The sequence below is a fragment of the Glycine max genome, chromosome 3 (genome assembly GCF_000004515.6).
Source record: "Glycine max cultivar Williams 82 chromosome 3, Glycine_max_v4.0, whole genome shotgun sequence".
Lineage (NCBI taxonomy): Eukaryota > Viridiplantae > Streptophyta > Magnoliopsida > Fabales > Fabaceae > Glycine > Glycine max.
The window spans coordinates 41,766,013-41,777,424 of NC_016090.4; the positions used below are offsets into that span (position 1 = coordinate 41,766,013).

General features: G+C 28.9%; 1 protein-coding gene across 1 annotated transcript; it reads left to right on the plus strand.

Annotated features, from left to right (window-relative positions):
• The first annotated feature begins 8,687 nt into the window (after positions 1-8,687).
• LOC100781497 (glutaredoxin domain-containing protein) lies at positions 8,688-10,179 on the plus strand. Its single transcript, NM_001254320.2, has one exon. It carries the CDS (start codon positions 8,721-8,723, stop codon positions 9,915-9,917), a length of 1,197 nt encoding a protein of 398 aa, NP_001241249.1. The 5' UTR covers positions 8,688-8,720; the 3' UTR covers positions 9,918-10,179.
• Positions 10,180-11,412: the final 1,233 nt, after the last annotated feature.

Consider the following 11,412-nt stretch of genomic DNA (forward strand, 5'->3'; position numbering starts at 1 on the left):
TAAAAAGAGAAAATTTCTTATTCAAGGTAGTTATTCGAATTTATGTATAGAGAAAGGGCTATCAGATGCTTGTTAGGGTAATAATAGTGTATTTGAATTTTGAAATAGTTTTAGCTTATTAAGTCATTCGGTTGATATTAAAAGTATAAGATATGACTATATATATATATATAAAGTGTATATGAATTTTAAAGATAAAATATATATATTTAAAATTGATTTTTTATATCCAGTTATAACTTGTTAAATTATTTAAAAATATAAAATATTATACCATATGTATGTTAGGAACGTAAGGACTTTATGAAATGATAGTATTCAGGTGAAAGTAAATATATACAAGGAAGAGGGGGAAGGGTGCAAGAAAGAATGAGAAACATATACACATTTATATCGATATATATATATTGAGAGATTTTTTAATTAGTTAAAAAAACTTAATCAGAGGCCTTAAATTGAAATACTAAGCAAATCTATCAGTGGAGATTGGGCAATTACTTACACGAAGATACTTAGTGCAGTCTGATGTTGTCAACACGCATGCTTTAATTTGGAAATTTGAAACTTCTGGGGGGCTGCTGTGTGTTAGTGGAGGTAGGAAATGGGACTATTCAATTGAAAAATCTATGGAATAAACATTACAGTAACGGAGAAAAGGCAATGGCTTATTGGCTTTCTTACAAGTTACTTTAACATCATTAGCATATAGCAGGGAATTTATCCTCCATTAACTCATCTTTTGCTGATGATCATAGTCTGATAAGACCCTCTTAGAGAAGAAATTATTATTAGGTGATATTTGATAATGAAGTATTATTAATTGTTTTAAAAAATTATATATATATATATATATATATATATATATATATATATATATTATTTAGAGATTGTTCAAGACTATAAATAATTAATTATTCAAGACTACTTATTAATTTTTCTTAGTTAGAGATAAATTTAAGGATAGAAAAATACTATTTGTACAATTTGTATAGGAGAAAGTGAATTGCGTGATAAGATAAATAATATAAATAAAAAAGATATAAAAATAGTATTGTAATATAAATTTGAATCAAAAGTATTACATAAATAATATTACTCTTCAAAATCTAACATGACTAGGAATCTTTCCGTAATAAAAATTTAAATATTGTGTTATGTTAGAAAATGACAAGTATTTTTTTAAAAAAAATATTAAAAGAAAACATTTCTTGCAAATTTTAATAGTTTATAGTGTTGTGATATATATATAAATGAGGAGTTAAACTATACCATTATATTATAAGTTACAACAATTTTTACACTATTAATAATTTATATTGAATATGATATTTATTGTTTAACTGTTAAATTATAATTATATATTCCTTTAATTGTTTGTGTAATTTTTTTAAAATTGAATTATAGTAATATAATCATATCGGCAATAATGATTTAATTAATGAAAAAAATTATATTTAATTTTCACCGTGATTAGTCTCTAATTTAATTGTTTGAAAAACACATATAATTTCTGACTTAACAAATAAATGATAGTAGAATTTTTATATATTTTGAAAATATATACACGTTGATTTTAATGTATATTAATAAGTATTAAATAAATTTATCTTAAATCTTCAAAAGAAATTTATCTTAATATAATTAAGACTTTTGTATATATAATCTTTATAGTGTAATGTAATCTTTATAGAAGATATTTTAATTCAACAATAGATTTTGAAATAAAATTATCTAATAAAAAAATCTTGAATATTGTAAGATTTGGTAAAAGTTATAGTATATATAATTTGATGGTTCCTCATAAAATTGTTTAACATATAATAAATGTTTTATAAATAAATTTGTTAGCAAGTACTTCAGCATTATTAATTAAGATACGTTAAATTTTATCTATTAAATATTCTTAGTTAATAAATAATTATTTATTATATAACTTCATAATCAATATATAACAAATGGATTATATTCGATTCAAGATCAATATATATATTCTACCTTTGCTAAGCAAATTATATTTTGAAAGTCAAACTATAATAAGTCCTTCTTCTAGTTCTTTATTTGAATTGATTGTGAAATAGAGAAGAAAAAATAATTAATAACAAATGACAGAGAAATTAATTAATAAGATAGATAAAGGATATAATAGAAATCAGATAACAACTTTTAAAAAATGAAAAAAAAATAATTATTATATTTTTAATTCCCATCTCAAAATCTTTAACATTACTTTAAAAAATGAAATAGTAAAAAAAACTTCACAAAGTTAATGTACGTATATGAACATTACTGGAATTCAGAAAAATTGAGGGTAAAATTTTGATATTTTTTATTTATTGAATTCTACTAAAAAATTACTATTTAAAATACTTGAAATCAAAATTAAAGACTTAATTAACATTTTTGTTTTGGGTCACAAAGAGTTTTATGCAGCAAATGATAAGTTATGTGCGTGACTAAACAGTTGTGAAAGGAATCTAGCTAGCTAGTGTAATTTGGCATAAGACTCGACACTTCATGTGAAAAATCCAATAGAATACGAGACAATTACTCTTGAACTATGGTACTTGCTTAATTAACTACAAACACTTTCGTGATCTACAGTGTTACTTTAAGGTGTGAAGTTCATTATTAGACCATTGAAACATCATAAAAAAATCTTATATGCTTTTCTTTTTTTAGAAAAAAAAAATCTTATATGCTTTGTAAATAAAGTGTAAAGTGAAAGATGCTTGGATTGAAAGCAAATCAAGATATTTATGTTTCTGATGAAAATATCATCAAAATTCTGGGAATCATGTGTTTATACTTGGCAAACTACCACTGGCCTTAGCCGGATAAAGATATATAAACCACTTCCCCATTGCTAAATGGCAGCATATATATGCAGCTGTACCACTTCAAGCATTGAGGAGATATATGAATCTATCCTTTTTTTATAAAAAGATGTTCTAGCTAGGTGACACACAAAATAATATCTGGCAGATATATATATATCCTAACAAGGTGCTCAACCATGCATAAATATACTTTTTTACGATAATGGTTTTAATTATATAGAAATTAGGTTACAAGATACTGAATATATATATATAGTGTAATCAGTTACGTCGGCATGATGCATGTACCTTTTTTATTTTCTTAATCTTATTAGTGCCCCACTTTAATTCGTTTAGAATGATTGTGGATTTTTTGTAGTAGCCGGCTAGAAAATGATCATTAGAATATATGATGGTACTACAACGATACCTTTTCTGGAAGAAAAAAACGATAAATCTAATTATGGTATATTTGTGCGTCATGATGGTAGCAAGCAGTAAGAAAGTGAGCAAGCAACATAATTAACTATTTTAAAAGTAAATAAATTAAGCAACTTGTGTGGATTATTTATCTTCTCGGATGAGTTGGACCACTTGGTGAATGTTTCACACATCGAATAATTTTAAATTTTAACATAACATTTTATTAAAAAAATAGTTATTAAATAAAATATTAAATATTTTTATTATTGATGATATATATATATATATATATATATATATCCTTTATGCATGGTGGAGATGAGTTTTTCTAAAAAATTGAATGTTAATTTATAAAGATAGTTTTAGTGCCCATTACAAATATTAAAAAGGTTTTGACTTTTGAGAATAAAAACCCTCTAACATAGTTTTTTTTTCAAAATTATCCAAATATGTAGTGAATTTTTCAAATATCAAGCCTTTTTCTTTTGCTCAACAAAAGAAGAATTTCATTAAGTAAGATTTACATATCAAGTCTTTCTGTCCTAATGCTTTATTTATTTATTTATATCTAAGAGAAACTCATAATATTATATACTTTTTAAAAAAGGAGCTAGGAAGAAGAAAGTGAGAAAAAATATATATAATGCATTGTGAAAATTGAACTCGTGAACTTACAATCAATTAATCAACTGATTTTATGTGAATATATTATTTTGGAGCATACTCTACAATTCCTCAGCAGATTTGCAGGCTAAAGCTGGACTAAGGAAATATTTTGCTTTGCGATAGGTATGAGAACGGGTAGGATATTATAGTATTTCTATTTATACTTGTTTTTTTATGATAAAAAAATACTTATATTTAGACTATTTTTTGTGGATAGTAAGTTGAATAACTTTATTATCTTACTGTCAAAAAAAAAACTTTATTATCTTTATCTTTATTCAAGATCGAGGTATAAGTACTCATGCATATTTGTACTTATCACAATGAAAACATTTTTGTGGTCAGATTTCGTATTAACATAAGATTGAATCCTACCCCGAATGATCTTAAGACTCACTCTACATTAAAGAGATACTTATTTAGATTAAGTAATTCATTAGCCCAAACTTTAAACATGAATCATGAAGACAAGGCTACACGCGCGTTGAATTAATAATAAAAGAATCACTTTCATTTATCATCATCCAAAAGACATTAGTTAAGAAATTAAAAAATTAATAAAAAAATGTTATTCAAAATTATGACATTTAATATATTAATAAAATTAAATGCTATACTTCTTAAAAATAATAAAAATATTTTTATTTTCTTAATCAGGCATGCTATAAATACAACGGTAGTTTGCAAAATTGAAAAAAAAAATTGGTAAAGACTTAGAGTCTGTTACTAAATCCTAAAAAACATCTGTTAAATTATTCTTGTTTTTTATAATAAAAAAATTATTTTCTTTTTCTTAAGTATTCCTCTCACGTTAGTATTTCTTCCGTCCCATAATAATTATTCGTAAGAAAAAATTATCATTTTAAAATTTCAATTTTCTATATAATATTAATTATATAATGATTATTTTAAAATACACACGAAAGATATTTTATTAGTAAATTTATTCAATTTTATAATAGTTGTTTTAAAAGACACACAAGATATATATATTTTTAATTGATTGACAAATTAAAACACATGCGTGAAATTAAACTTAACAGATCAACAAATGTTAGTCCAATTAGTAGGTATCAAACCCTTATTTGTAGGTTCAAAATTAAACTTAAAATACCAACAGAAAAAATATTTCAATATTTCATAAGAAATGTAAGTTCAAATTCTTCTAATAATGTAAGAATCTATTTTATAAAAGATATGTAAGTATAAATATTTCTATAAGTATTTAATAAGCGTTCATCAACTACTTCAACATTTTTATAAAAAAAAAATAAACTTAAAAGAAGAATTTCTAGTTTGGTACTTCTATTATCAATGGACAATTCAAGAAGGCTTTTGGGCATATTTTTGTCATTGTCCACGACGCTTTTTGTCTAGGGGAATGCAAAGTTTGGTTTTGCAGTTGGGCAGCAAAGCATGACCTAGTTCTACATTGTGTGGCTCCTTGCTTTATTTCGATATGTAACTATCTTCATGATTCATGAAAAAAAGAATTTAAATATTTTATTTGTTCACGTTGGATTTCAAGGACTCAAACAGAAATATATATCACTTCACTTTCAACTGACTATTCCATTACTTTCTCACTCCCAAAGTCATAAAAGCTTCACCATTTGGCCACACGTAAGGCACATTTTCTCCAACATTCCCTTGATTCTTCAATTTGGTCTATAGCTTATACATTGATTGAAGATGAAAGGGTGACAATATAAAGGCAGAAAATTGTGACACTTGCCTCAGAATGGTTAGACGGCACCGTTGAATCGCACTCAGTGCTATTTTTTTTTTCTCTTTGTAGAATTTATGACTCATTCCGCGCTTGCCTTCTTTGTTTAACGCACCCAAAGATCATTGGTGCCACGTGTCTTTCAGGTGTGACTTCATTTTACATTCACATAATGAGGACTAGACTTTAGTTTTGGACATGCACTAGCTTCTACTCCGCAAGGGAATGAGGGAATATAAAAAGATTTGGTCCTTATTATGTTTCGCATAGATGTATTGTGTAGAAATTAAAGTAATATTTAACAAAACAATAATATTCATGACCTACTAATTTTATTTTATGTTCGCAAATAAAATTAACTTATTATAAATCAAAGTATGCTTATGATAAATGTTAATTAGTACTTAAAGTAAACATGTTTCAATTTATTCATATTTACAACAAAATAGTATTTATTTGGTGTAGATCTGTAGGATGAGATAAAATTAAGATACCGAAGGGTAGGCCTGGAGATGTAGATTGAACTATCAACTAGTTATTATTTAAGAATTTTCATTTCATGAATAAAGTTTTTTATTGTGAAATAGTTTATATTTAAGGATTTATTTTATCCTTTTAAGTTTTTTTCTTAGTGCGTTATCTTTGAATTTGTATGGTTGTTTTTATGTTGGGACTTTATTGCATCTGGGCCCATTGAATATTATTGTTTTCATTTACAGAAAATTGTTGCTTTTCCGTAAAAAAAAACAAAAAACGAGAGATGCTTTGCTTTGCCTGATGCCTATTGAATATTAAAAATCTTAAACAATTTTACCTATTGAATATTATTGTTTTCGTTTACAGAATATTTGAGATTACAAGAAACACTTTGGTTTTTAGAGGAGTATTTAGGTTTATTTTTCCACTGTTTCCACATTCCCGTCACTTTGGACTACAACATGCATATTGGGATATTTGTAAAGAAAATACAACTAACATATTTTTCAATATGCCTTTTCTAACACATCTATTATTAAAATTAATGTATCCACTCTTAAATAGGAATATATATACCCCATTTGAGAGTGTTTGGACACATGTCTGAAACGTATAAAACAAATTGAAAACTTTAAAATATATGTGTAACATGCAACTAAACACTGTAAAAAAAGTGGATTAGGACCGTGTGAATAGGAGATTGTCAGCCTTTTAGATTTGTGGTGTTCTTGTATTTTAAGTTGGATAGCTCAGCAGTTTATTTTATTTTATTTTTTGTACAACTTTTTAACATATAGTAGTTATGGCGGGACTTCCAAATCCTCCTCTTGAGTCAATTTGGGTTAAGGAGCCCGTTTATATATTTTTTTAAAAAACCTTGTATCATAACTCACTAATATCGAATGAAAGGTTTTTTTTTTTAAGGATTTTAGTGAAAAAATTATTTTTTTGTCGTTTTTTTTCATTGAAGTAAATTTATGTCACAATCAGATTTTTTTAAAAATAAAATTTATATCTTCTGAAAAAACTATTTCTTGGTAATAAAAAATAATATTTATCTTATACATAATAATACTATAATTAAACTATAATTAAGTAAAAATAAAAAATATAAAAATATAAGTTTCTTAAAAAAATTTATCATTATATGAATTTCTTATAACAACATGATATTTTAAAAGTTATAAAAAGATGAGAACCACAAATTCAAGAAATCCCGCTTTAAGATGCTCTAAAAATATTTAAAAATGAGAACCCTTTTCTTTTTAAATTCAATCCTCATCCAACAAATGACCCACGTATTTTGCTCCAAATCCAATGGATGCTCAATGTGGGCGAGTTACACAGACTATTACCAAAACCTCCTTTTCAGTACAATTAAGGTTTGAATTTTCGGACAATTAAAAATATAATGAAGAGATCACACATTTAATTAAAAATTAACTCTTTTATTCTTAGGAAAATTATTACTCTTTCAGCTTTGATTATTTTAATTATATATTTATATATATCAATTATTATTTTTTATCCATAACTTATTTGAACAAATTTTAAAATATAAAATTACTTTATACTTTTTTTATGATTCATTATTTTATTTATGAATAAAGGATTATGTCTTTAATTCTTATTACGATATTTTTTATTTTATTTAATTTTTTTTCATATAAGCATTTTGTCAACATCTTACATAAATTTTACATCAACATTAATATATCACATCTCAAAGTCAACGTTTGACTTTGAATAATCACTAATGGGTCAAACAAAAGAATCAAAATTGCTTATTTTTTTAAAATAGGAAGACCAAATATTTTATTTAGAAATAGAGGAATCAAAATCGTAGATTTAAAATGATAGAAAGATCAAAATTATAATTTAATCTTTTTTTTTAATTTATTCTTAGGATTAACTGATGTAAAAATTGTAATTTTGATTTTGGGTTGGAATTGTATAATTCCTCTTTTCATTTTCTTCAATTTGGGTTGTGTACTAATTGGTTAATTTTTCCTCTTAAATAAGTTAAAGTGAGACAATAAAAGTCAATTTTTTTATTGGAAAAGAAACAAGTCTTTACATTTCGTACACCACGGAGAACATATGTTTGGCTCTAGTGGTAGTTCTTATGAAGAACAATTCTTGCACCTAAGAACTCATGCTAAGAACTAGCAATAAAGATGGTCTAACAATGCACTCCCTGTGATTTCCAATGCAATCCCAACTCAATTTTCTACAATTTTTTTATTAATTTATTAACCAATGCACTAGTTAGCAGAACTCATCTAGAGATTTTAGAGAAATCTACAAATTCTTAAAAATATCTTATCAAAATTAATTTCTGAAAACCATTTTTCAAAAATCATATTTTTATATAAAAAAAAACACGAAACAAAAATAGACAGAATGTGTAGAAGAGGAGAGTGCAAATAGAAATGGCCAATATTCGAATTTTTGACCGTTGGGGCCCGTTGCAGACAAGTAACGGTTGGGACAAGGGGGAAAACTTCCAGAGCCGTTGCCTTCACCTTTTCGTCTTCTCCAATACCTTAAAACTAACAAAACATTCAGAGAGAGAGAGAGAGAGAGAGAGAGAGAACTTCACTCACTCACTCATGGGCTGCGTCTCCTCAAAACACATCAAGAAAGACCTCAAGCAAGAAGAAGAAGTCACTGTCACCAATGGCGGCGGTTACGTGAACCACGTGGTATCCCTGACTTCCTCCACCTATGGAGCACTAATGCTGGACAAGGAGAAGGAGCAACTTCAACTTCAACCCACCGTCGAAGAAGAATCCAAAACATCCCCTCCTCGGATTCGCGAAGAACCCGAAGTCATCAACGCTTGGGAACTCATGGAGGGTCTCGAAGAGGGAGTGCCCATTTCAAATAACCCCATGAAAAGCCCCAAGTCCACACCTTTCCTTCGCGGATTCATCTCCACCGACCCAAAACCCAAAATTACCCCCTTCAAATTCCTTAACCAATTCGGGTCCCCCAAGAGTCTCAGGAAGTTCACAGGGAAAGAGAACAAAGTTCAAGTTCAACCACCCAATGCTGGTGTTAGACGCTTGGACTACAATTTCAGCCCAAAGGGTATTCTCAAACCCTCCAATTTTTGTTCTCCTCTAAAAGGGTCTCCGATTCGTGCTCGAAGGAACAGTTTCGGGACCGACATTAAGCGAAGGAGTCCTAGTCCTCTGTTCGATCCAGAGCTTCTCGCCTCTTACGAAAAGGAACTCTCCGAAGAGGAAGAACAGATCAAGAGAATGGTGTGGGCCACCCCCAAGACCCGAAGAGTCAGAAAACCTTTGGATTCACAAACTTTCATTAAGACGTTTGAGGAAAAATTGCCCCCTGGAGGAGAAAACTGCGTTGTCATTTACACCACCACGTTACGGGGGATCAGAAAAACGTTTGAGGAGTGCAACAAGGTAAGGTCCATTGTCGAGTCCTATTGCGTGCACGTGGTGGAGCGTGACGTGTCAATGGATTCGGGGTTTAAGGAGGAGTTGCGGAAGCTGATGGGGACCAAACAAGTTAAGGTTCCGGTTGTGTTCGTGAAAGGAAGGTTGGTTGGGGGTGCTGAGGAAATTGTGAAGTTGGAAGAAGAGGGAAAATTGGGTGTTCTCTTTGAAGGGATTCCCCACAAGGCTTTGGGGGAGTGTGAAGGGTGTGGTGGTGTGAGGTTTGTAATGTGCGTGGAGTGTAATGGAAGTTGTAAGGTTTTGGATCATGAGAATCACAAGAAGACTCTGAGGTGTGGCCAGTGTAATGAGAATGGATTGATTCAGTGTCCTATGTGTCGTTGAGGTTGCTGAAAATGGAGTGTTGGTTTGGGTTTTGGGATGGTTTGTTTCTGTTATTGATTTGTAGGAAGAGAGGGACAGAACAGGCATGATGTGCATGTGGTCCGTTGTTAATTTGTCATGTTCCTTAGTGTAGGGTTCTAAAGCGTGTTTTAGTTCCCTTTTTGTTGTTTGATTCTGTAGTTTGTCATGTATTTTGGGACACTGGTTGTTCCTTCTCTAGTCTAATTTAATTTGCACTATCACTAGCTTCTTTTTAGTTCCACACTTGTTACAATTTATATTCTTTGCTGTTTTTCATTCAATCCAAACATGTTTTTCTTACACTTGTTACAATTGGGTCTTGCTATTTACATCACATGGTATTTGTCTCAAATCTCAATATCTATCTCTATATATATCACTTGAAGAGTTTAACGACATTTGACATAGAATGTGCATATTTTCAAAATGTTGACTTTGTTGAGGTGGATCCATGGGATTGGGATGAACCAGAGTGAAATGAAAATGATTTACTTAACGGGATGAGGAACTCAAGAATAAAGAGGTGTGTGTGAGTTTGACCATTGTTTACAAAGACAAAGAATAGTATTAGGCTATCAAATATAAATATGTAGAAATTCTGACCCACTTATATTTTTTTGGTCAACCAAGTCTCCATTTCTTTTTCAAACAAAGGAGTAAAAAACGGCCAAGAAAAGGAGAGAAACTCTATAGCTCAAATGTTGGAAGGTGGGTAGTGTGCTCCTAGGCACATCACAAGGAAGACGTGGGCCTATGGAAAGTGGGATCGAGGTCCAATATCTAATACCAAGGCCTAATGAAACATAAATAACCCAATATCAAATCATATGTATGTCTGTGGGACCCTTTTTATGCTCTACTTCATCCAGCATTAATATTTTGAGTTTTAAGTACTGAGTAGATTTTTCTGGGAGATTCTTCATGCGTCTAACGACCCACTTCACATAGTTTTATCAGTCTAACGTACGTGGAGGAAATAATGGGGCAATATTGAAGTTTGGCTTAAAGCACCCCATGTTTATCTATACCAATTACTAGTATCTATTAATGGATATGTGAAGTTTCACCAATGATTCGACAAATAGATATTAGCCATCTCCTTGTACTTAAATCTTAATTTAGAATTTTAAATTTAATTCCTTTAAAGTGAATAAATATATAAGTAAAAAGTAAAATCTTGTCTATAACTAATTTACCGATATTTTCAATTCAAATAAAATACAAGGGCATTTTAGATCTTGTAGTTTACACGTATCAATACTTTATTACGTAGACACATTAAAACCAACGGTAAAGTCATTTTAGATCTCAGAAAGCTCTTCTTCGAGTTATTATTTAAGAGAATGTCGGATCTCGTTTCGCAGAGGAGATTTGTCCGTTTCATTATTGTCCGTTGGGTGGAATCATTTTCTCAGACATAATAGAGCAAAATATGTAAATTAAAGATCTAAACATGCAAATTAATTTAAACCGA